This window comes from Misgurnus anguillicaudatus, chromosome 14 (assembly GCF_027580225.2).
Source record: "Misgurnus anguillicaudatus chromosome 14, ASM2758022v2, whole genome shotgun sequence".
NCBI lineage: Eukaryota > Metazoa > Chordata > Actinopteri > Cypriniformes > Cobitidae > Misgurnus > Misgurnus anguillicaudatus.
Genome location: NC_073350.2, coordinates 19,529,117 through 19,555,654, shown reverse-complemented (window position 1 = coordinate 19,555,654; position 26,538 = coordinate 19,529,117). Strand labels below are relative to the sequence as shown.

Here is a 26,538-nt window from a genome sequence, read left to right as displayed (position 1 = left end):
CATTACTTGTTTTTAAATTATAGGGTATATCCATTGCTGGATCATGAAATAGTATGGCAGCTTTACTTGATGTGATGAATGGAAACTGTAATGCTTTAATCTTACATGCTGCATGTTGAACTGAAGAATGCAAACATTTAGATAAAACCGTTCTCGTAAAAACCAACCCACAACTCCGAAAACCTAAATAATTTATTTAACATTAAAACTGCGAATGCTTCACCTGTGTGAAGGCTGACAGACTCACAGTCATTGCTAAGGAACTTACATGTAGCACCATCTAGTGACACAGATGTGAACACATCCAAATATATTTTTTTAAACAAATAGAGCTTTTAGTGCTGTTTTATTTCATTATTGCCTAGATATACTCCAATGTTTAACAATTCATCTCTTGCTCCGTTCGGAAGTGCTGTCAATACAACAATAAGAAAGCAACAACAACTGTTTGTCATCATCACTCCTACCTGCTCCGTACGGACATCTGGCTATTGTTCACTACGACTGCTTTGCTAACCCCAAACTCATTTGGTATATCTCTCACTATTTGGAAAGATAACAGGCTGTATGAACGCGACATACCTTTCCAAATCTTCCGAAACGCGTGTGGTCGGCAGGTTTCAAAACGTGCTGCTTTTTCAGGGGCTCATTACCGTAATTTTCTGAGCAATGATATATGAGAGTGATTGATTTACATTTTTAAAAGGTATAAGAAAGCTCAAAGTGGGATAAAAAGGGGATGGTGTACCCCTAACTAACACCCCTCTAACCTTTTTTTCTCTATAACCCTTATCGACTGGTGCTAGAGAGACTTGCTAGGCTATAGCCACCTGCAAATTACAACTTAGTACTTGAAGAGTTAAGAATGTGTTTCTTTCAGGCTATTGTTGGAGTGCGCGGGTCAGGGGGTGGGGCGAACAGATTCTGGTAAGAGCCTTTAATCCACAGGCTGTCAGGCCCAAACCCTGCTTGACGCCCTATTGAAGTGTAACAGAACAAAACATTGGGCCCCTCGCTAAGCTCCTGCCTGGGCCCCATTCACAGCGACAGGAGAGCAAATTCTTCAGCTGCAAAGAGCCCCCTTCTTAAAGGGGAACACACAAACTTCAAAACAATGCAACACAGAGGAGGAACACATAAATGGCCAATCACTGTCGAGAGTGCATTTGTCAGAAAAAGGAAACAAATTCACCATAAATCTTAACATTGCATTTAAAAACACAATATCACTTTTAGAAAATACCTTTATAAAACGTAATTAAACTTAAATGTTGAAATAGTTGAAAACTGTGAAATGCACTATTTTAATTAAAGCATTACACTAATGGAAATAAATAAAACATATTTTAAACCATTTAAACTTTTGAGAATAGTCAAAAAATGAATAGTTTGTCAATCATGTTGTCCTTGTGCCATTACTTTTACTTCTTTGTTTATAGCTTTTAATTGATAGGCTGCAAAGCTCACTTTTAAATTAAGAGACCTTGCACTAAATAAAATATTTCTCCAAATATGCTTTTTAAACAAGGCTTAAAAACAGTTGTGAATGCAGAACATTTTAGTACATTTTGCCTGACTTAGACAATGGGAAATTAAAATGCGAATAGCAAATGTAAAACAAAAAATTTGACATGTTTTATCATGCTGTGATTAGTGAGGATTATTTTAACCTTTTATAAAGAGAGCAATAATTTAATGAAAATGATGAATTTAATACTAAAGTGTATTAAATACCGAAACCTTACTGGAATTTTTTTTTTTTACTAAAAACTCAAATGGTGCTGTTGCATGGGCAGTTGCAAGTAAATGTGACTTCTAAAGATGATTCTTTTATATTAGGCAAAACTTGCATTAATCAAACAGAACCGCTGACCAACCACAGCTCTAATACTATAAAAGATGCATATTCATGATACATGTATTCAAATGCACAGACATGCCCGACAATCTCAACCCCCTCCACAAGAAACCAAACCCCCTTACCGCCTATTACCCCTTTAATTACAAAAATGGTGGTGCGGTGTTAAAGGTTTGTTTAGATAAAGGAGAGCATCTGGTGAGATTAGCACTACTTTATTCTAAGAGAATAAAGCAGAATAAAATATTAAAGACAGAAGATCGGTAGAAATATAGTGACCTTTAGCTTTCATCTACACCATAGAGTAAACTAATGCTGTACAAAATCGTGTTGTGGCATTTCAAAAAGTAATAAATCAGAACTGTAGCATCTCTCAAACACTGAATGTGTGTCTAATTCTGCACTTATATATTTGATATAAAATTATGCAGTTTATACAGTAATCAGAAAATACTATTAATGTGCTATTAATATGATATGATGTATAACTACAGGTAATAATGTGCAATATAAAATCTAAACTAAATAAATTGGACTATTTTAGGGAAGCTTTTTACATCTGGTTTTTACTCCTACCATGGGTATCTGGAGTCTTTAAAATGCACCACATTTGTTACTATAAATAGTCCAGAATCACATTAATGAAAAGTGCTATTCGAAGTTAAAATATGTAGCGTGATGACCTGAACATCAAACGACCCATTAAAATTATACATGAAAATACTATATTTTATAAACGTATTTTATGTGTTTATATAAAAGTATTTCAGGAAATCTAAGAGAAATGAAAGTGTCCCTAAACTGTTTTATTTATTAAATTAATCGATTCAGAAAATAATTAAATTCGAAAGGAAATGTATATACGGTAAATGCAAAGATTTCCCAGTCTCGCTTCATAAGTACTATATTGTGTAAGATTATCAATACATGAAACATTTAAAACATAATAAAATATGCAATTAATAACCATAATGTAGTCTGAAGCTTAGCTGCCTATCTGCAGCACGGCAACGTGCGCACTGTTTTTAGTATCGGTATACGTACAGGAAGAGTAAAGAACTTCATCAACTAAAGGAAAAAGCTGAAGAAACATATTTTTTCAGTTATCAATGCCAGACTCCGAACTTACTCAGGAAATAGAGCAGAAGCTTTGTTTGATTTGAATCGTTATCGATCTAGTGGTAGATTTTACTTGACGATCTTGGTTCTGTTGAAAAGATTGAAAAGTTGTATGCTTGTGCTATGGCGGCCTCTTGTGGTCAGATTAACGAATCGTCAATGTGAACGTTTCAGCAAAGACATTCGAGTGGTATACAAAGTTGTCTTTTGATGTATTTCTCACTAAAGATTAATGATTCATGATTAAATCGTGTATTGAATAATTTAAAATAGGTGCTAAATATACGTTAATAAAAATGCATTTGTGCATGAATAACTCCTTTGGAATAAATGCAACATAAAATACACGAGCATGTGACTGCCGTAGCATATGATCATAAGACTTGATTTAATAATTATAAATTATAACTTAAAACTGTTTTTTAAAAGAAATTTAGAAAAGGTGTGTTATTAGATTTATTAGCATTCAAAGAAAATATAATGTTGCGACAGCAGGTAGAGATTGGCAGTTTGGCGCTCTCTATGGGCTCGTAAAAGAACTGCAGGGCATTGTTGTGGTTGTAATGGAAATGCAAAATAAAAATAAAATGTGTAATTATAAAGTCATGACACTTCAAAAAAAAAAAAAACATACGATTAAATAAAAACTAATTTAGATTATTAAATTACTAGTTTTCTATTTAACTCATCAAATGCAAAGATTTTATTATATGTATTATAACATTACCTAAAAAATCTAAAGGGATATTAAAATAAATTATGTTCCTCTTTAACCGGCAAATCAAAGTTTGAAACTCATTGTTTACTGAGCAAACCAAGAAATTACAGCTCACAATACTATGAATCACCAGTAGATGGAGCCCATTGCTAACCTATTATTATTTACTACAATGTTGTCATCACTGGTGTTGTAATAACTGACAAAAGGACCTACCTAACCTAAAAAAGGCCCCAAAACTTGCTGTTTTAATCTTGTCTCCTATGTGTTTGAGAAGATAATCAAATGACTTGGAAATCATAACCCAGCTAACAATTTTTGGTTCCCAAAACGTTTTCCTAACGTTAGTTTTTTTTCTTTTTTTCTAAAAACGTTCCTCTTACGTTAGTTTTTGGTTCCCATAACGTTGTTTTTTTTAAGGTTTGTTTTTGGTAAGCCGGGAAAGTTTTCTTTACGGGAATAGAACGTTATTGTTAGGTTAGTTTAAAAATAACCACCCTGCAACGTTATAAGAACGTTATTTATGGTTACAAAAAAACAATAAATAACCATTAGAGAACGTTCTGTATAAGTTCTTTTTAGGTTATTTTAAAATAACCACCCTGCAACGTTATGGGAACGTTATTTTATGATTGCAAATAGTAAAACCTAAAAATAACGTTCCCAGAACGTTATTATTTGGTTCCCAAAAATAACTAAAAACTAACGTTAGGGGAACGTTCTGTGTTTGCTGGGAATGTGTAATACAAAATGAAGAGTAAAATGTTAAAAGCTGAGTATACAAAGTTTGTATCGAAGTAATGCAGGGATGTAAGTTAGCTTTTAAATGAGCAATTCACCCGTAGAAACATTAATCTTTATTGAAAGTGCGTCATATTGTAGTCGAAATATAACATACATTTCGAATTTGGTGCCTATTTGACCGAGAAAAGGGGTGTTTGTAGTCTCACTCTCACGACCATTGAAAAACATATACAAAGATTCATGCAAAAAGTGTCCCTTTAAGGATCAGGGTTGGAGATCCCTGAACCCGGAAGATAAAGATCATTTATATAATTTACTTTAAGGACATATAGCTTTAAGTCTGTTTGTTTACATCATACTGTAGCCTACTATCAAACAAGAATCATCTTATAATTAGTTTGTATAAAAATTAGGATTTCATAATAGTTAGATTATAATTTGTGTCAGGAGTACAAATCAAACCATACAAAATTAATATGAAGATCATAACTTTACCTGTATTTTAAACGAAGAGCAACACACATTCCAGAAAACTTCACAAAACAACGTCCACCTTGGAGATTTTAGTCTGAAAGTGTGTGCTCTTGAAGAAATATTTATGGATCCTCTGCATCCCTCTGTTTGTTTTATTTGTTTTAGTCTTCAACTAACTTAAATTATATAACGAACTTAGAAGATTTACATAAAAAAAAGATTTACATAGGCCTAGATATACTGCCACCTAGTGAATCGGAGTAGACCTACACAGTGTCATGAAATGCTTCAATGCATTCACACACAGCAATTTCATACCAACATATACAAATATAAATAAAATATTGAAATAATAAAACAAAATTACTACATATATGTATATATTTTTCACGACACAATGTTTATTGCACTGTCACAATTCTCTGCTGTTTGTAATGGTTTGGTGAGATATTTAAAAAATACATATTTATTTTTTACCATTTAATTGACAACATATAAACAAACAAAATGACAATTTACTTCAATCCAAAAATAACTCTGTTTTTTTAACCCATTGTGGGTAAATATAAATATTGCTGGGTTAAAAATTATCCAATGTTGGGTTGTTGTTATCAAACCATGGGTTATACTAACCCACAAGTTGAGTTAACCCAGCAATATATTTATATTTACCCAGTCATTTTTAGAGTAGGCTATTGTTGTCCTGTAGTTTACATTTAGGCTACATGGTTTACTTGTTAAAATCAAACATAACATTTTCCAAATTCGAGGAACGTCTTTGCCAATATTCTCAATATAAAATTGGTAAAAGCTTTTTCATCTAATAAGTCAATAAATTGGTGCAATGGCAATGCTGGAATAAATGCACGATTAGTCTCTGGGTTTTGGGCTCTGTGATGTCACTCTCCACCCCAGTATCAAACTCCTAATGCGTAATCTTTTTGTCTGAATTGTGCTCAAAATTATTTTTGAAAAATTGATTTAATAATTAATATGAAAACAGCGCTTTAAAAAAAAAAGAAAAATAAATTTGGAGCGGTTTCCTGGATACTGTTGAGATTAAACCAGGTTTCACAAACAATGCTTTACTGGTCTTAAAAAAAAATCACACAAATTTTAATTCCCCCCTCAGTCTTTAAGCAAAAAAAATAGCTTTATGGGGTGGTTTCCCAGACAGGGTATAGGTTAATCCAAGACTAGGCCTTAGGACATTTAAGTACAAAAAACAATACAGGTGAGCATCTTGAGAAAAAGCAATGACACTGATATATGTTAAGATATGTCAGTACAAGATTTCTAATTAAGGTAGTTCAAACATGCATTTTAGTCTGGGAAACCTCACCCATTTTAAATCATTAAGAAAATTGATGGTTAAACTCTGATGGCTAAAGTAAAAGATACACATCCATATCCACAATAAAAAGTTTAATATCAAGACATTCAGCATACAAAACAACCAAAAATTCAAACCAACAACTTTTGTCAGTGCAGATCAAAAGTTAAATCGTTTTGCCTCATCCTCACATGATGCAAATGAAATCATGTCAGTATAAATACAGTATCATGTCTGTTAATAAATACATTCAAAACATAGATAACAGAAATCAAATAAATTCTCCATTAATAAGTTAAATATTTAAACACATTTCATCATTTTCTTGTATCATTTTGGTCATATATGCATACTTAAGATTGCTTCGAAACCTAAAAAAGCCAGACCCTAAAAAATGCTACACCTGAAAGCTATCACAATAATGTTTGCGCATTCTTTCTGCTATTGTTTTTACCGACAATGCAAAACCTCCAATACAATATCATGGAAAATATGGTACACATTTACAGTGAGGCATCATAATCGTACTATTTTAAGACATTTAAATATGAAATGCTGTATAATTACACAGTGAAATGGTTAACAGGGAAGTGAAAAACTGCTACTGGTTGACTTTGCGTCTTTGTAATTATATCGAATTTCATAAAAAGAAGCAAAATTAGAAAGCTAAAAACATACTATGCCAAGTATATCACACAGTGTCATGCAGAAATGTCCACAGTTATTAAGAGCAGATTCTTTCTTTTACCTTGTGACAAAAAGTAAAATATAGTTTGAAAACTGAGATGCTCTTAAAAAACAAATACACAAATGAAAAGAGCAAGCAAAGCAAAGTACCACAGTATGTCATAAAAACTAAAAAAATTAAGTTGAAATCCCATGAAATGTTATTTGGCTGAGATCTAACTACTCAGAGCTGCCATGTGATTTTGTGCCACTTCACATCAAAGCTGTGTAAGGAATAAAATCTTAATATATTAAGTTATAGGACTTCATATAATTATAGAACTATGCATGAATATGTCCTGTTCAGAATAAAAGTACTATTATGTATCACTTCAACATTATGCAGATTGATATTCATCTTAAAGGTACAGTATGGGGTTTTTAGCGGCATCTAGCTGGGGATTGCTAATTGCAACCAGCCTCAATTTCGAAACACATAGAGAAGCTACGGTAGCTGCCACAGGCAAACATGTCATCATCGGGACAAAAAACGCGCTCTGTAGAACAGTTTGTCCGTTTAGGGCTACTGTAGAAACATGACGGTGACTTCCATGTAAGCAGACCCGGGGTGTATGTAGATAAAAACGGCTCATTCTAAGGTAATAAAAACAATACAGTTCATTATGTAAGGTCTTTATACACCACTGATAATATAGTTATGTATATTATATTGCATTTCCATCAAGAGATCCTTCTAAAAGTGACACATTGCACCTTTAAGAGTATAGTCAGTAGCATTCAATTTAAATTAACAAAATATTTAGAAACCATTAAAACATGGTAAAAGGGATTTCTTCCTACAACACTGTCTACACTTTTACAAACACAAGGTTTAACTTGTGAATCCAGCATCCAATTTGCCAATTATTTTATCTATCTATCTATACTATACTTGGATGACTCCCAAAATGCATTTGTACCAGAGCAAACAACCTGGATCAGCACATTAAACTTATGTAATACCGCCTTTACAAATCGCAATCTACAGTTTGTTAAAGGCTGTAAGGACATCACGCATATAACATCATAATGTTAAAAATTAATGTCAATGTGCTACTGCAACCAGAAACTGAAACCTTACTTCTTTGGTAGTTCCACTCTGTCAAACAAAATAATCTGAGAGGGTGCTGAAGGAAATATCAAACACAAAATATTGGGAAATCTGCAAATTAAGGGGGCAAGTCAGCTAAAACTGGACAATGTGCTTTAAATGGAGATCTGTGCAGGGGAAAGCCTACTACTTCACTACTGTCAAATTCAAAGTCCTTTCACCATTTCTGTTTCTATCTAAGGTACTCTTCTTCCGAAAAGCTGTCCAGACTCTCATCATCATCATCACTGCCCTCCAGTTCTGGTAGATCTCCCCACAGCAGCAGGTTCTGTCCTATTAAAGACACAAGATTATCAATGAATGCGTCTCATATATATTATAAGTGTCTATGTGAAGACATGCCAGTGCTTTAAAAGCATACATAATGGATTCAATGTCAAAGTCCAATGCAATGCCATGCGTTCATTTTTGTTCTTGGGTGCAAACAACAGCATTTAGACCATTAAAGTGATCATGTTAGTTGAAAGCACAGGCTGTTTGGGCATAACAGGGTGTAAACAATAGTGGCAGAATCTGTCTCGAACCTGTTGCATCCAGTCTATTGATGGTGGACACAGCCTCACTGTTGAACATCCAAAAGTGACCATTGTTGCAGGACAGCAAGCAGGGTTTGCATGGGGCCACCACGTGATATCCCACAACATTTCCACTGAATGTGCAGAAAAAGCCAGAAAGAGACACAAACACCTGATTTAAAATGCTTTGTAAGACACAGAACAGCAAATAGCTCAGTAAAAACAATAGAAAGCAAACAGGGCAACATAACAAATCTGACACCAACTTGCATTCAATATTTGTATAATATATTCAACATTTTGAATGTTATGAAAAATGCTATCAAACACCAAGGACACTTTATGAGTAATACTTGTGAAAATGTTATTATAGGAAGACATGTCACACCACCAACAACAGAATCCTGCTTAAAAACATTACAGAAATGGATTTAATGGTTGTAATAGGAATTGCATTGGTTTTAAAGGAGCCGATGGTTCATAATGGTATTGTAAGTTGCATTTGTATTAATTGTAAATAAAATCAGTGATGTACTTACCATTTCAAACAAGCAATGTCTCTCAACTTGCATTTGCAGCTGTCAGTGGAATAGCAGCTTGCTACAAAATCAACAGTCCTGTATGGAAAAACAACACTTGTGTGTTTATGTTCATGCTATGCATTACATACAAATCATGTTATTTCTGTTTAATATGTATTGACTAGTTTCTGTGTTGATTATGATCACAGAAGCCTTACCTGTTTGGTGGTATGTCGGTTGAGAACAACTCGATTTCCGTATCGGCTAGCAGCACAGCTTTCATCCCTCTCATACACAGCAGACTGTCACAGTATATACAGTTGACTTGTGTCACACATTTATTCTTGAAATTTGAAGTAGACATTGCAGCAGTTTGAAGACTCCTCGTGTAATGCTCCTTGAAAACGCCGGGTCCTGGTATAAAACAATAACACGAGTTAGCAGCGTGTGACAGTTACAATGCATTTATACCGATGCACCTGGCTAGCTAGCTAGCTATCTCGAGCCTATCTATATTCACATTTGTAACGTTTACAATGTTTTAGTCAGTGTCCGAGTAACATTGTTACAAAAGCTCGTTTTAAATTACTATTATAAATCAAAGATGAATGATCCGGTTAAGCTACTGTTAGCGGTGTGGAGAATTGCCCTGTTCTTGTTAGAAAGCTAGCTAGCTAACTATGAATCAGTTTTTCTATCAAGCCATAAAATTCTGACCTGTTTTGAGGATATCGAGCCGTTCACGATCTAAAAGGCAGAAAAACACATTGTACAACTGTACAATATCTCAACCACTGCAACAAGGCTTAGCTTGCTAAGCTACGTTTGTTTACCTACGCGACAAAGCCACTTCCTAAAACATTTTCAAACCGCCATATCGCTAAACCGATTGGCTGAAAATCACAACGTCTCACATCTGATTGGTCAGATAGGATTTCTCAGCAGATGGTTACAATATATACAGTAAACCTCAAAACCACTAGAAATGTAACTTTGCAGAATAAAGGAAGCATAATTTTAATAAATGTAAAAATTTAAATAAAAAATAAATGATAAATAATAAATAGTGATAATAAAAATTAAGGATTTAAAAATGGCAGTTCGACATTAAGATATTCACTCAATCTATGTAATTAAGAAAAAAAACTGAAAAAAGAAAGAAAGAAAAATGTCTATTGGCGATGAGTTGATAGATTCATGTCGTGCTCGTGTTGTAACCAATCATAATGGAGGGGGTTTGTTCTTTATATTCCATGAAAATAGGCGGGGTTTGAGTTTGGGAAAATTCAGGGAATAGTGAAACAGGGAGTCTTGGGGGTGAGTTTTGCTATTGTTAAATGAAACTATTTAGGAGATGAAAATCGTCTTTCAAGGTAAGTTGTTGATTGATTTCATTTTATAGCACGTATTTAAGCGCATAGATACAGGAAATCACCGCAATCCTAAAGACGAAACGTGGGAATCTCCTCAAGGAATGCCCTGAACTATTCAGAGAGTGGCCAGGGTCGTTCCCCAAATGTTTTTTTAGATAACTTTAGTCGAGAAACTCACTTTTGTTGAACGCCCAGCTGTTACACTTTTAAATGGGTCACATTGACATGCACTCCAAACCTGTAGTGGTCTCAGTTTCCTTATTTCATGATAAAGGCTATTATTGTTAAACGCTCTAGCACCCTGTCTCTCAGTGCCCATTTCTTTTTAAAGAACTGAAACAAAGAGAAATAAAAGTTATGAGGAAGTTTAGTACAAGGAACTGTTTTTTTTTAGAAATGTGATCCAGTAAACTTTTGTCTTCTCTGTGCAGTGTGATGCTGGAAAGCCCGAGGCTGATGTTGTTAAGAGCGGTTAAGATCTAATCCATGCCTTCTTTTTGGACTGAGAAGCCACACACATACACATGATCAGTCGTCGTGTGTCCGCTGGAGGAAAGCACAAACTTTTGAAGGCACTGCGTCTGATACTGCTGATCGTGTGTGAGTGAACGGTGGGATGAAACTCGTCGTTTTTGATTCATTTCCCGCTTGCTGTTGGATTCGTATGTGGACACATTGTACATAGGAAGCCACCACAGGCAGCTCCCGAGTAATAATGCGGCGTGATTGATCATCTTTAGGAGACAAAAACCATTTTACTGACTGCTTTCCATTCCAGCATACTCATCCTTGGATATCTGTAGACGAAGGACCTTTTGTTCTGCTGTGTTTCTCGCTTTTGAACAGGACTTATTTCATTTAGATCGACATGACGTCTCCGGCAAAATTCCGAAAGGACAAGGAGATTATAGCCGAATATGAAACGCATGTTAAAGGTAAGCGCTATACTTATTTAATTACCTGTAATGTATACATTCTCACACATCCACCATTATGATGGGTTGCACTGTATATGCGCAAGTGTACAGCACGGGATGAACGCAGTCGCATTATCGTAGTAATTAAAGCGGTATTTCTTTGACTTTGTGTGGGAAACAATAATGCATCTCCACATGTGGCAACGTGTCTGAACGCAATGATAGATGTGTCAGTCAGCAGTCGTAGCAATCAATTATCTCAGTCCACTTTCAATTTGTGAGTGTGAGAAGCCGTATTGACAATAGATAAACTAACTCACATCTTTTTTTAACAGACACAGATTATAGCTTTTGATATGAATCACGACGTTAACGTGTAATTTATGCGACGTATGTGCTGCTTTTGTGCATTGTTGGTCTCAGTCAGCGTGCGTGTGGAGGTTGTATGTATAGACAAGACAGGGCGTTTTCTTTTGCCCTGCGTGTCTCTCTATACGAGCTGCTGTGGTGCTGTTTTAAAGCTATTGATTTTATTGTTACATGTCATGAATCTGACATCAAGGTTTTAGAGTAGTTCGGAGTATAAGCAACGCGTTTAAGACAATTGTTTTGTTTTATTAGTACATTTGAGTTTGATGTCTTTGAGCAGCACGAGCTTGAATGAAGTACGCTCGGTGACAGTTTGGTTGTGACCATAACATTTTTACTACTATTTATAACGTGCTGTGATAACAAATTCAAGTTTGTAATTGGAGTTTGGGAATGTTTTGTATCAAAGTAGCTTTTTCTAAAGTGATTGCAACAATACACCGCATCTCTCTTCTTCACTCCAGATGTGGCACGTTTTTGTCTCGCGAGAGGGGTTACGTTCCCATAGAAACATCTGTTTAATGAAACTAAGCTGGTTTTAATTGAAAGACGACCTGCATGATTCTAATTCATTAGTCAAGCTGCATATCATGTTTTTCACAATGTCCCAAAAAGTGACTGGCACTGTGAATAGACCACTGAGCCACCCTGCCTGTTGCTGCTGAGTGTAGGAGAAATATCTTTTATAAGAACCTGTGAGTTTCTTATCTATGAGACTTTTATTCTAGTATGTCTCTAACTTGTGATACCTGAGCCGTTTTAAATGTAAGTTTTGTAATGGTACTAAAATATACTAATTCCTTTGATTTGACTTTGATTTGTTTTAAGTTACTTTATCACCAAAATCAATTTAGTCTCTTATACAGAGGCATTAAAGGTGCCAAAGAATGCATTGAAATAATATGTAAATGGTTCTGTGATATCTTTATAGAAGGTATGGGGCTTTATTAAGTGCAAAAATTATCCAGAAACATTTGTACGCCCATTTACAAGGATTGTAGGATCTGTCATTTGAATTAAATGGTCTATTTTTGCCCTATTAGCAAGGCTCATGAATAATAATATTGAGCTTGGCTCTGCTCTGAGGCTTATGCCAACAGCTTACATTAGTAAACAGACCTTATATGTTTGGAGCTGTATCAGACGGAAACACAGATTTTGATGAACAACTATTGTTAATTAACGTTTCTGAGTGGTAAGTTTGTGTTTTTTTTTTCAGTATGGACCTGCAAAACGTAACTGTAAAGTCAATAGTAGAACTTCAGCCTAAACGTTAGCATCAGTGGCGACTCGAGTCGTGACTGCTCATCCGAGGATGCGCTAATTCAAAATAAGTTTTCGGATTGTCACGTGTGTGGTTCCCTTTTCCAAAATTTGTGTTCTGCATGTCTGGAGATCCTGTGTGCATCACGTGTTCTATCAAAGTAAGTGCCTGCTGCACACGCGTCAAAACCGTTTATGATAAAAGAGGCGCTCACGTTCTCAAATAGACACTTCCTTAACAGTAAACTCTGATTACGCATGAGATTATGCGAGTATCTGGCAAAAGCGAGCGTCTCTTTTATCATAAACCCTTTAGACGCGTCTGCAGCAGGCACTTATTTTGGCAGGACACGTGATGCTCACACAATCTCTCAAAGCGCAGAACACATATTTTGAAATTACGAACTACACACATGACAAGCTACATAAATGTTGTGACAAACTTTGCATCGTGCGCCTTCCAAAAATGAAGTCACCAGCCACCACTAGTTAGCATATAGCATTAATTAGCATGTGGCGCTAACTCAGCAGTCACAACTTTGTTTTTAGCATTTTAACAACTTTGTAATTAATTTAATGTGTAATTTAATGTTGTGGGGGTACATCTTGACTGTGACGTCACAGTCGGTGTAATGTTGAGATTGGCCTTTTTTCCATCTGTCTTTTGCGTGCATGAGATTTACATAAAAATGAGAAAGCAAATGCGTTTGACCCTCAAGATATGTCATTACCATGTACACAGTTCTTATTATTCATCTATGCCTAGGTAGGTTTTTTATTCTATGGCACCTTTAAAGACTTGCTAACTGCAAGAAGAGATTGTGTTTCATTTTCAATTGCTGTTATCTGGATTATATATCAAAACGTTTGCAAAAAGTCTTTTCCTTGCCAATTTTAACCCACTGTCTCCCCGCCTACAACAAGCACATCCTTCAAATTTCTCTTTTCTGCCATTGCATAAAATAAAAAGTAAAAATGTATGCAGACCAGTTTGTTTAAAATCTTTGAGCTGACACTCTGAAAATAAACCAATATGGATGATATCTTCCCTTTGGAATCGCAGGGGCACATGCTGAAAAATGGCCTAGATTTTGAAAGAAACCAGGCCTAGTGAAAAATCTCTGATTTGGCTATATATTCTGTTATGAATTAGTGGCAGAAAGAGGAAACAGTAATTGCTCAGTGATCCATTTCTGTGATGAGGCAACCAGACACGAAGAGCAAATCTGTAACTTAAGAAGTCAGAGAGAGAAAGAAAGAGAGAGACAGATCAAAGCTGCGCACCGTTCTAACTGGATTATCATTGATTATCATCAGCTTGATGTGAAACACAGTTTTTCATTCAAACTATATTTTTTACTCCCAGTGCTCTGGGCTTTATTATATTCTGTTATGGTGCTGTTATCATCCAGCTAAGATAAAACTCGGAAGCATAATCTGACTATAAGGAATAAATCCTACAACTGTTTCCCTGTGTCAGTTTGATGAACTGCTACTTGGCTTGTTTGGTCCTTTCCATGGAATTTAATGAATTTTCATATGAATGTTTGATTTCATTCATTGAGCCAGCAATAATACACAATGTCATTTGTGCGACTTTATGTATTTGACATTGCCATTTTATTCAGCTTTTTATGTAATTATGTAGCAGGCTTCTGTCCAAATTGAAGGTCATGTGTTTATTTACCCTAGTACACACTCACATTATTACATTGGTTTCTTATAAATATAGTGTGATTTGGATTTACAGTCCAATAGGCTTTATGCCCAGTTGCACTACTTCCTGAACTGTTTCCTGTCTGCCATTATTGGACAAACTGATCAATCCAGGTGTGCCTGACCTCAGTAGTCACAAACAATTTGATTTATCCAGGTGTGCCTGACCTCAGTAGTCACAACAACAATAATCAGACATACCTGGATTAATCAGTTTGTCCAATAATGGCAGACAGGAAACAAGGAGCTGGCTGAAGTTCAGGAAGTAGTGCAGCTGGGCATAAAGCCTATTACCATTGCTCGGCTCTCTGGTTCTTTGTTTATATCTTTAAAAACTAAAATGCGCAAACAAAATTCATCTTATCCAAACTAATCTGATCACTCAGGTAGGATAGAGAAGCGGAAGATTGTGCACGACTTCCCAAAGGCTGTCAGGAAACGTTCAGTGGTTTCTTTACCACTATGGTTGAAGGGATTGAATAATGTAGCTATAATCCTCCGACGCAGGGAGTGAGTCTGTCAGTAATGAAAAGTGTCTATGCATATAAAATTCTTTCTGAAGCTGTAGGAAATATAATGATTGACTGCTCTAATTTACATCAGTAATAAAAATAAGATACCCCCCCTTTCAATATATATTTTTCAACTGTAGAAAAGGAAACAGATGCTTTCGACAGATTGTGCTTAATGAAGATTTAAATATGAACTTTCTTTCATTTATATGCCACAAGCTCCTGTAATTTACAGATGGTTTGCATGAAGGAAACTGCATGGTGCAAACTGGATCAGAGTCTGCAAATTTAGTTGATTAATTGAGTTTAATAGTGATTTTGACACTGTAGGTCGCCGTGCAGTTTCTTTTGAAGTGCTGGTGTGTTTGTAGGTTTGGGGGAGGGCGTGAAAGCCGAGTCGTACTTACATTTTCCTTCTCAACAGATTTCAGCAGAGCTTCTCACATTTCCTTGTTTGATCGTCTGTAATCATTATGTTAATCCAGTTTCATTGCACGTATGGCCCGAAACAGCCCCTTGCTTTTTATCGGATTCACACACTGTATTCAGCAAGGCTTCCTCTCTATTCTCACTCTATGCTCAATTCTCATTTTGCAACAGCATGTGCTTGTGCTGACAATCAGGTGAAACAGGGAAGTCTTCACACCCCAAGCAGCTGTTGCCTTTATCTACCAAAAAAGAGACAGAATATAAAAAGGGAACAAAAACCTTCTTATGGTTTCAATAGTTGTGGTTTTGTGTGAGCACACACAGTTGTTTGGAGTATGATCTGAGGAGAGATATTGATTGGTTGAGAAGGTGAAGAGTTTGATCTGATGGGAGACATGTTAACTTTTGTGATGGGTCACAAGCGACTAGTGGATTAGTGAGGTTAACTGCAGTATTAGTGTTTTTCACAGCTGTGCTTTCATGGCATGCTGTGGTTTAGCTGTTGGACAGATTGACAAGAAGCTAAGTTGTTCAACCCACCAAGTAGTGATTTTAAATTAAAATACGCTAAACGCACCTTTGCCAAAAATTAGATAATGATATTAACAGAATGCTCTCTGCATGTATTATATGTTCATCAAATACCTTCGCTTCAAATCCACTTAATCCTTGCCTCAGGCCATTCAGAAATACCAGTTTGTTGGCAGAATCCGATAAACGCCATGTCGATTTAAGTGCACAGGAGATTAGTCAATAAATGACGGTGCGCGGAGCCTGGATCACATTTAAACTAGGGATGCACCGAATATTCGGCGACCAAAAATACTTTTATCACCGAAACAATCTCGCCGAAATGTGATGACGCAAACAGAATCCGCGACTTGCACGTGCTTGTCTAAATCAACATGTCTGCGGTGTGGACGTATTTAACCACAAAAAGGCGCTAAAGTGAGCAGCTTTCTGTACGCACAGACGCTCATGTGGTTGAATGTGTCCTTCAAAGATCAGAACTCTTGATGTGTAAACTTTAAAGAGAGATTTGAGCTACTGTAGTTCATTAACATACATTTAGCGAATAAAATAACGTAACATTTTTACGTGGAGCGACTGTTTATGCTGCACCATTCGCCCTCCGTCTGTGTGTGCTCATGTGCGTTTAAGTGCATACACGGAGAGACGCGTTTCCAAAAGCAAGCGAACATATATAATCTTTCTGTTATTGACAGGGCACAAACAAAATGATCTCCACAGTATTCTTTTTCTATTAAAAACATTTGTTTATGCCTTAAGTGTATGTATAGATTACAGTGACAAACCAGTCTGTGCTGATTTGGTCTTAAAGAGACAGTAACCTCAATTAACCTACTTAAGGCTGTGTCATTAATGTTAACCAAACAACCCAAGACAAAGTTAAAATCACTTCTGTAGCTCTAAAAAAGTATAATTATATTTAATTTATACAATAAAGACAGTGTTATAATTCATTTAATTTAATTTCGGTACCTAATGCTAATTTCAGACCTTACTTGATGTGCAACTTTGTTCTTTTTATAAATGTTTGCAATTTCTTTTTGTTATCAGATTTTTCCCACTCCTTTTATTGCTGATCTGAAAACTAATCTGATCCGTGCCTCAAAAACTGTAATGTGATCCGAACCATAAGTTTTGTGATCCGTCACACCCCTAGTAAAGTTAGTACACAGTCTTAGCCATAAATGCAATGGTACTAATAATTGGCATAATCATTTCTTTCAGTGTTTTGGTTTTTGGCCTTGGTTTCCTCTTTTTCGGCCAAGAATTTTCATATCGGTGCATCCCTAATTCAAACTTGTGTCACTGTGAGTACTTAGACCTGAATATAATCCAAATGTGGCAGTGACATGGATCACCCCCCCCCATAGTGTGGTTCCGTTTCTTAATTTTTATATGTGCAATGTTTCTAGTCACCTCTTTGGTGATTTTGCAACTTTACAGTTACACTATGTCTTGTCCAAAGAAGTAGATTTTGTTTTTAGTGTTTTGCCAAAAAAGCTTGCATGCACTTAGAGGGTTTTACAGCGAAACACTAAATGAAACAAATTACTTTTTTGTAAATAAGGCATTTCAATTACTGACTAATAGCCTTTTCATTGCCATTAAAGTGAAAATACTGTACCTAAAAGTAAAAGCCTGATTAAAAATGCTTATTTACAAGAAAACATGTCGGATTCACTTAGAGGGTTTTGCATCTGAACTCCTCATTTGTAGTTTTGCATATTCCTAGTTAACATAAAAGACAAAATAAGCTTAATACCTCATCCGTTCACCTTACTTTTATTTTCTTTAAGGGAACTTTTTAGAAAATGTATGCAGTTTGTGTTTTTTGTGTACATTTATTTGCTGTCATGACATCATGTGCATAAGCTTTATTCTGGATATCTGTCAGCTCCCCCTACCCATCCCAATATGTTCTGTAAGGTCAATGATCAGAAAGTCATTTGTGTTACAGTTTTTGTTTACCCGCTCTGCTGCTGGAATGGATCATTACATTTCCACTAATCTCTTCTCTGTCCTTTTAATACCCTTCCTCATAACAAGCATGCATTGGTTAAAACTGGTCAGCATTGATTTGTGGCTATCACCCTGGTCAAGATTCTTTAGCCAGGGCTTAATGTGTCTGTGGATTGTGTGAGGAGCTAAAATACAGTAGGCTATGTAAATGTACTTTAAGTAGAAATGCTGACTGGTCTGAAATAATCTTTCCCAGGAAGGATGTTTGTTTAAGGCATAAGAGGAGAGGAAGGACGGGAGACAGCACAAAGAACACATGTATTGTTGTTATTGTATGACTTTGAATTGGAAACTCACCCCTGATTTCTGGGCTTCCTGTTGGAGGACCAGCCCTGTGATAGTTGACCTGGATCAGGGTGAAGGTCCCTGGTTCGAGAATAAACCAGAGCTGTAATCAAGACACCCTGTTGACTGTGTGATCTTGATTCTAAACATTCGTTTATTTTATTTACAATTTTGGATAACCGGTGCAGTGGTGACTGTGAGAAACTTCCTATTCATTTCTCACCTGTCATTATGCTTTAGAGTTCAAAGCAGGGATCTTTCTGTTTTGCTAAAAATATTATTCACATGCTAACATTTATAACAAAAACTAATTAGACTTTTTATGTGACTTATTTTTATTAATTAGACTGTGATGTAACCACACTACTATAAAAATACAATGGAATTAAATGGGTGCCATCACATCATCTTGTGTACAACAGAACAAAGAAACATATACAGGTTTAAAACAACCTGAGAGTGAGTAAATAATGACAGAATGTCATTTTTGGGAGGAACTATCCATTTAATTGCATTGCATCTTTACTTATAAGTAAGGGATAATGTAGCGTGACCCGCTTTGTGTCGGGTCCTGCTCACACTTTCGGGGCTTATTTCTGCGATAACCAGCCTCTGCCTGTACATTATCCCGCTTATTACACGACTATTAACATCATAAGTAAGGTAAGGAACATTAAATGTTGATTTGAAATATTTTATTTGCTCAATTTTAAAGAATGCAGACTTTCAACGAGGAAAACCCATTTACGGGTTTAAGACTTTCAAATGTCACAAACGCACTATTTGGTTTAATCATTTATAAATATAATGTCATATGTGTTATTAAAAGACATATTTATATTACATTTTTTGTCTAATATTAAACTGTACCTGTCAAAATGATTTGCAGCATGTGTTACTTGTTTTGAGCGGTTATCTGGGGGAATAACAAACCTGCAAATGTCGAGACTGGCCAACCAGAATTAAGCATTACAAAGAGCCATGTATTAAGATCTGTATAAAACAAACGCTTAAGACATTTCCTAGTACTAAGCATATAAACATATCCTAATAAATGCATACTAGACGGTTTCATCGGACGCACGTGCGCTGACGCGATACACGTCTGGATCCGAACTTTACTTCCGGTTTCGTTTTTTAGTCTGACTAGTTGCTAAACTGATCTCTTGAACAAATGCCTCGCCCTTTTTTTGCTTGTTATATAAATAAACTACGTTTAAAGAACTTTGTTGTTATTTATTCTTAGCGGAGTTTACCGGAAGTTACGTGCGGACCACGACAGCTGCTTGTTTATGTTGTTACTGCTGAAACCGTCTATACTAAATGCCTTGGTACACCTCAAAGGCCACATCAGTTTCTACATCTATGCGTACAGTGAGTGTGACACAAATGTCATCATCAGAATAGTATGCTGGATTTTTGTAACCGCACATACTTTTCAAGTGCACGTCGCACATGCACGTACAAGATTATATACAGTAGTATGTAGGCAGGAGAAGTATTACAGATTGTCGCAATGTGCATGCATAGAATGCCTGTGTATGCGTATGAGTCAGATGACTTATAATTTGCAAGTCTGTTTGGGAACACTCATGTATGCATAAAAAACAAGTATTCTTGTTGCTTAAGTGTACATAGGGCCACATCTCAGAAATGGTCTGCATAGTCAAATACAGGGTGGATTTAGTTTGATTTCTTACTATGGGTTTAATATTTGTAACATACTGGAGGCCAAATTACATACAAAAGAGCAAAGTGTATCACACATATTACTAATCCCTTAAAAGTATTTTTTTTGTCACTTTTGGTGGAAACCTGTAGTTTTCACATTTGCAATATGTCTTAAGCCCTTTAATCAATTAATTATCTCTGTTTCCAATTACTGTTAAGGTTGTTTCCCTTTGGGCTACATGAGTAATTTCTGGTTCTTTCAGTCCACCGATTGACAAACCTGGCCCGATGTTTATGCAAGCAACAGAAAGGCCCTAATTGTGAACAGATGCCCTGTTTCTCTGGATGCACAAACCATTACCTGAGACAAAATAGAAAAAAACTCAATTCTAAAATCACACCTCTAACACCATCATGGCACTGTACCACAGCAGCATTATTTACTGTGGAGAATAGCTTTATCGACTTTCTGTTATCCCTAATTAATCTTCCGCCTTTCTCCTCAATATCAGTTTAGCACACTACTATAGTCAGTGTGGGGGGTTTAACAAATGTATGCAAGGTTATTCCCAATCCTGAATCTGTCAAACTGATTCAGAAAGTAAGAACAATAAAGATTCTCCTGGGCTGAATAGTACTCAACCTGCATCTGTTTAAAACCTTGCACGGGGACTAGCCATTCCAAACCATCTTCCAGCAATCCTTTTAATTTTTATTAAGTATAATAGCAAGCATCCAAATGGAACACTTTCACACATGCACATTTTCACGGCCCATCTCGCTGATGGGTAACGTTGGACTCAATAATGTGATTTTGCTGTCAGTGCATGCTAAATGTCCTGCTCACCAGCAGACCTTCAGACAGTTATGGTAAAGTCATCAAGCACTTTCTTAGCTTTCTTCCAGGGAAGATTTGGGGGAGGGTAGGAAGGAGTCTGTAGAGTGAAAAACCACTTGCATTCAGTCTTGTATCTCCTACCACTTTCTCACACTGAAATGGACAATATTGGTTTTACAGGACTTGAGGAGTAAAATGCACGACAGGAATATATGTGCCATCCATTGACATTACAGCAGGCTGTTATGTTAACTTCAAGACCTAAAGAGTATCAATAAAAGAGTTTACAGTTTTAGTATACTGCCATTCTAATTGGAGGATTCAAAACAGGAAGTGCTTACCTTGGAGAAGTGCTAATAACCGATTGCTTTCAAGTGTCACCGATGCGGCTGTTTTTCATTAGCTCCTACTGTGAAGATGTCTCATTTGCACAAGGAAGATCCATCAACTCCATTTCCGCTGAGCCTTGGGTTACATTTACATAAAAAGAAGATCAGTTCCAACAAGTAAAGTAGGCGTACATGAGTGTTAGGGTTAGCCCCGATTCACGTCTGTTTTATGAAATATAGCTTGAAACTGTGTAGCCAAACAACGCCTTGATATTAATTGCATTCATCCTGACTCTTACGTGGGCATGAATAAATCTACCTACCGTAAAATCCTTCAGTACTCAAGAAAGTGGTAGCTCAAGAGAAGAATACAAAACTAACTGACAAAGAAATATGTACACATTTGAATACAATGTGTTGAATAAAAGCATCTGCCAAATACAAAAATGTATAAAGCCACGTTTCTCAGGATAGGGACACACTAAACTTATGCCAATGAAGTAGCGCAAAGTATGTGGTCGTCTTACAATGCTCGCGAGCTGGGTCCAAAGTTGTCTTGACACCAAACGGACGGCACCTGCGTGAGATGATATAACTTTCCGTACCTGCAGGTGGCATTAGTTGATATTAGTTATTCAAAACTGGAAACCAGTTTCACTTAAAGCAACACTAAAGAGTTTTTCCTCTTTGCTCCACCTACAGGTTGGAAGCGGAACTGTCCATTACCACTGTCGTAAATAATTTAGCATACTGCAGCAAAGCTGGCTCCGATTGGATTGTAGGTCTGCCGTAAAGCAGGTTTTTGTAGTTTTCACTCGAACTACAGAACCGCGGCCCGACGGTTGGAAACTTCTTTAGTGCGGTTTTGGCCGATAGAGGGCTGCAAAGCGAATGTGAAAGTGCCATTCACCCTGTTTCGAGTAGATGAACGACTGAAACTTTTTTGGAAACGTTATTTTAAGGTAAAAATAGCTCTTTAGTGTTGCTTTAAACCTTGCTCACTATAGATGGATTTGTGATATATTCGTAATGTCTTATTATGAGCCATATCTTGTTCAAATATTCATGTATTGGAATGAGGGATGGGAATAATGAGATGAGGGTTCTGAGCGTTCCCTCTTGACTTCATTGTTTGCTTGCTTCGTCAATTCTGTTTGCGTTCTTGTGCACTGGTTGGTTATTACAAACAGCCAATCAGAGCGATCCGACTCCTAGACAAGCTGCACTGCCGATTCAGTGTGGAATCAGCCTAACTAAGTAATTTGATGCTCCGAACCTACTCGATGGCCGACCGTCGACTTGGTGTGTATCTAGTCTTAAATGTAAGACATAGATTCTTTAATTCAAGTTCTTTAAACCATGCCAACAACTTAATACAGTAGTTCCCAAATTTATTCTTGGAAAACCTCCAAAATTTTTTGGGATGGCTGATCAGAAATATCCACGTTCAGGTATTGAAGTACCCTACTTTGTAATACTAATACTAATGAGTCGACTTACTGTGAGATGACCAGGGTGGGAAACCACGGAAAAAGATGTTGCTTCTCATAATAAAAAAGCATTCATGTTGGTCTAATTGGACTTTCCCGTAGGGACTTTCAGTTCCTCCACTCATACAAGGCCAGAAACAGTGACAATGGAGGGCAGATCTCGCACAGCAACAGACCTGAGACCTCTAGGAATGTGCAACATGAGTCAGGATCACAGTCTTTGGAGAGGCCTGGTGTCTTTTCTCGCTCCTTCTCCTTTCTTTGCAAATCTGCCGTGGTTCTGGTCAAACAATAAGAGCATTGTGTAGACCTGCAGGACCAAAGCGCTCTCTGTTCGGCTATTGTTCTTTTCTTCTCGGCCTGTTCACTCCTACTTTGCTCTCAAGCCCTGAAACGATGTTTGTCAGTCAGGATGAAATATGACACATTGGCCCTACCCCCTACCAGACTTTTAATAATTGCAAACATATGATGTTTTAACGCACGGTTGACCACACACCTCGGTATTATGTTTTCTGTTCTATATTCATTGCCAAATAGAATACACAGTTTTATGACAGACAGACTATATTCCCTATATACTAATTATAATGCACCACATTTCTACATTGCATGTAAATACTAGGGCTGTAACGATTAATCATGTGTCCCATTAAAAATGCCTGTCTGAAATCAATTCTGAATCGCAAGGGTGCGATTGTGTGTTTCATGCACAGCTTGTGTGTGTGTACTACGGCATTTGGTCAGTAGGAAGTCCTTATTAATCTAAAATCATTATGAGTCGGAGTTGTTTATATTTGAAGAACAGCTATTCAAATATTCCTGTAGACATTTCCTGGAATGGCATTTGTATTGCTACTTCTTGTGTGGAACAAAATGTGTTTCTGCACGAGAGCGCCCTCTGGCTTTGGGATGTCCTGGGATTTCACTGTAATTCATTAAAATTAATTCATTGAGGAAACGCGCATTTGCACGATCGTTACAGCTCTAGTAAATACTATTCAAAATATAGAAAGATTTGCATAAATATGCTGTTCCTTAGGTTTAAAAATGTACAGTAGCACTAAGGTGCTATAAAAAGTTTGATAGATAGATAGATAGATAGATAGATAGATAGATAGATAGATAGATAGATAGATAGATAGATAGATAGATAGATAGATAGATAGATGGATGGATGGATGGATGGATGGATGGATGGATGGATGGATGGATGGATAGATAGATAGATAGATATATAGATAGATAGAGAGATAGATAGATAGATAGATTGATAGATAGATAGATGAAGAGATACATAGATGGATACATAGTAGGAATGCATAACGATTAATCGCGATGAATCAATAGCAGAATAAAAGTTTTTGTTTACATCATGTATGTGTGTGTGAACTGTGTATAATAACTTTGTATAGATAAATGCACACACATATATATAGGAAATGTTTACATGTGTATATACATTTGTACATTATGTATAATTTATATTATATTATATATTATATTATATTATAATTTTTTTGCGATTAATCAAATAGAAAATAAACGTTTTTTGCATAATTTATGTGTGTGCACTGTGTGTTATTATATATATATACTAGGGGTCGACCGATATATCGCCGAGGCCGATAAATCGGCCGATATTTGGACATTTCTTATTATCGGCATCGGCCGATAAATCTTTCCATTTGGCCGATAAATTCTCCGCTTTGGTCACGTTAGCGCATTAGCATTTTGTTCCTTAGGAAGACGAATACCCTCGACCCCACAGCGCCGGTTGGTACATGACGTCAATGCACTGCGAGAGCAATCTGCTTCATATGCTTTCAAAACCCTCCCGCAGATCCCCGTGCCTCACGCCGACCGGCTCTTGCTGCGCCGCCCGACGACAAATACATAGCTAGTCTGCCACAGTGAAATAACCAACCATCATTTCCTTATAAAAATGATGTTGTGTTGTGTATAAAACTCCGGCATGCAGCAAAGTCTCACTTAAAATGTTCCGTGAGCTGTCATATCCGCAGCTCGGCGGTAACAACAACTTGGGACACAAATAGATTTAAAACATACTGACATTTTTTTACCTACCAAACAGTGACAAATTCCGCGACCGGCTCTTCCTCAGATATGCGCGTTGTTGTCGGTAACTTATAAAAAAGACGCTGTTTCCCTCCGCAATAACCAGCGCCACCGAAGCCCAGCATGAAAGCTGGGCGTGCACACAGGTGTCTGTTAGGAGGACGAGACGCACGTTGTATGGTAAGTACATAACTTGCTAATATGTTTGCATTTCTATATATTTTTCTTCATTATCCACCGCATTTAACTGTGCATGATAACCTAATGTGTGCACCAGATTGTACATTGTCATGTTTAAGTTTGTTTTGTTTTGATGCTAAGCTACATGTCGCTAAATAAGCAAATACTGTTATAATGTAGGCTGTGCATTTTGTCGTGTTGTTTTTACAAAGACAAAACGGAAAAACAGAGATAAATCTTTTGGTAACACTTTACAATAAGGTTCATTAGTTAACATTAGTTAATGTATTAACTAACATGAACAAACCATGAGCAATACATTTGTTACAGTATTTATTAATCTTTGTTAATGTTAGTTAATAGAAATAAAGCATTGTTTGTTCATGTACGTTTACAGTGCATTAATTAATGTTAACAAGATTTTAATAAAGTATTGGTAATGGCTGAAATTAACATTAAAAATATTAATAAATGCTGTATAAGTGCAGTTCATTATTAGTTAATGTTAACCAATGTAGTTAACTAATGAACCTTATTGTAAAGTGTTACCAATCTTTTTTGTTTAGTAATATATTTTTAACTTTAGGAAAGTAAAAACAACCTCTTACTAAGTAAAGTACTATTATATTTTTTGCATATTTTTTTTTATAAATCTTTAATTTCTGTATGTTTAAGTTAAACACATAAATTGCACTAATTGTTTATACATATTATGCTTAATAAATGTTAATTTACTTTCATTAATTGTTGGTATGCTTTTTATTTACTTTAATTTCATTTCTTATATCGGCGTTATATCGGCCAATCGGCCACATTGCTTGCTCCATATCGGCATCGGCATCGGCCATCAAAAAACCCATATCGGTCGACCTCTAATATATACATACGCACACACGCACACACACACACACATACATACATACATGTTAATATTTGTATTTAAGAAACATTTACATGTATATTTATATATATTTTATATTATCATTATACATTTGAAATATACCTAAATAACATAACATACATGTATGTGTGTATTTATATCTACAAAATATATACAACCGGTACACACACACATTTAGATTCACACGCATCTATTATGCAAACACAAACTTTTATTTTGTATGTGATTAATTGCGATTCATCTTTTGACAGCCCTTATATATATTTTTTTTCTTCTTAAAATTAAACATGCATGTGTGCTTATATATACATAATTATTATATACAGTTTACACACATATTTGATGTAAACAAAAACTTTTATTCTGCTATAGATTAATTGCGATCAATCGTTATGCATCCCTAATACATAGATACATAGATTGATACATTGATACATACTATAGATTAATACATAGATAGATTAAGAATACAGAGGAGCAGTTTTTAAATAAACCCGCCCCGTTCGAAAACAATTGA

The 26,538-nt window shown here is 36.0% G+C and overlaps 2 protein-coding genes and 1 long non-coding RNA gene across 5 annotated transcripts in view; 1 reads left to right on the top strand and 2 right to left on the bottom strand.

Moving 5' to 3' along the window:
* LOC129427956 (uncharacterized) overlaps positions 1 to 5,089 on the bottom strand; it is an 83,707-nt gene extending 78,618 nt beyond the window's left edge. The window contains exon 1 of the long non-coding RNA XR_008638795.2: positions 4,935 to 5,089. This is a non-coding gene — a long non-coding RNA (uncharacterized lncRNA). The remainder of the gene's footprint in view (positions 1 to 4,934) is intronic.
* A 1,234-nt stretch (positions 5,090 to 6,323) lies between these two features.
* On the bottom strand, positions 6,324 to 10,013 carry LOC129427958 (protein FAM72A). 2 transcript variants are annotated; one of them, XM_055184785.2, is made up of 6 exons: positions 9,837 to 10,013; positions 9,338 to 9,533; positions 9,138 to 9,215; positions 8,608 to 8,732; positions 8,245 to 8,356; positions 6,324 to 7,566 (listed from the first exon to the last, which is right to left on the bottom strand). In XM_055184785.2, the coding sequence occupies exons 2-5, from the start codon at positions 9,481 to 9,483 to the stop codon at positions 8,256 to 8,258; spliced, it is 450 nt and encodes a 149-aa protein (XP_055040760.1). In that variant the 5' UTR covers positions 9,484 to 9,533; positions 9,837 to 10,013; the 3' UTR covers positions 6,324 to 7,566; positions 8,245 to 8,255. The 2 variants fall into 2 exon arrangements, with proteins under 2 accessions (XP_055040760.1, XP_055040758.1); XM_055184783.2 differs by having other exon boundaries at positions 6,324 to 8,356; positions 9,837 to 10,012.
* Positions 10,014 to 10,335: 322 nt separating this feature from the next.
* The window catches only part of srgap2 (SLIT-ROBO Rho GTPase activating protein 2), a 132,872-nt gene continuing 116,669 nt past the window's right edge, over positions 10,336 to 26,538 (top strand). For both annotated transcript variants that reach the window (XM_055184781.2, XM_055184779.2), the window contains exons 1-2: positions 10,336 to 10,492; positions 10,924 to 11,427. In XM_055184781.2, coding sequence (XP_055040756.1) covers positions 11,361 to 11,427 — 67 coding nt within the window. In that variant the 5' untranslated portion in view covers positions 10,336 to 10,492; positions 10,924 to 11,360. The remainder of the gene's footprint in view (positions 10,493 to 10,923; positions 11,428 to 26,538) is intronic.

Excerpts from the sequence above, each read along its gene's own strand:
- LOC129427958 (XM_055184785.2), bottom strand. The coding sequence starts at position 9,483 with ATGTCTACTTCAAATTTCAAGAATAAATGTGTGACACAAGTCAACTGT. Across the intron at positions 9,216-9,337 it reads ACCGACATACCACCAAACAG|GACTGTTGATTTTGTAGCAA; the intron begins GTAAGGCTTCTG and ends TTTTCCATACAG. Across the intron at positions 8,357-8,607 it reads CAATAGACTGGATGCAACAG|GACAGAACCTGCTGCTGTGG; the intron begins GTTCGAGACAGA and ends TGTCTTTAATAG.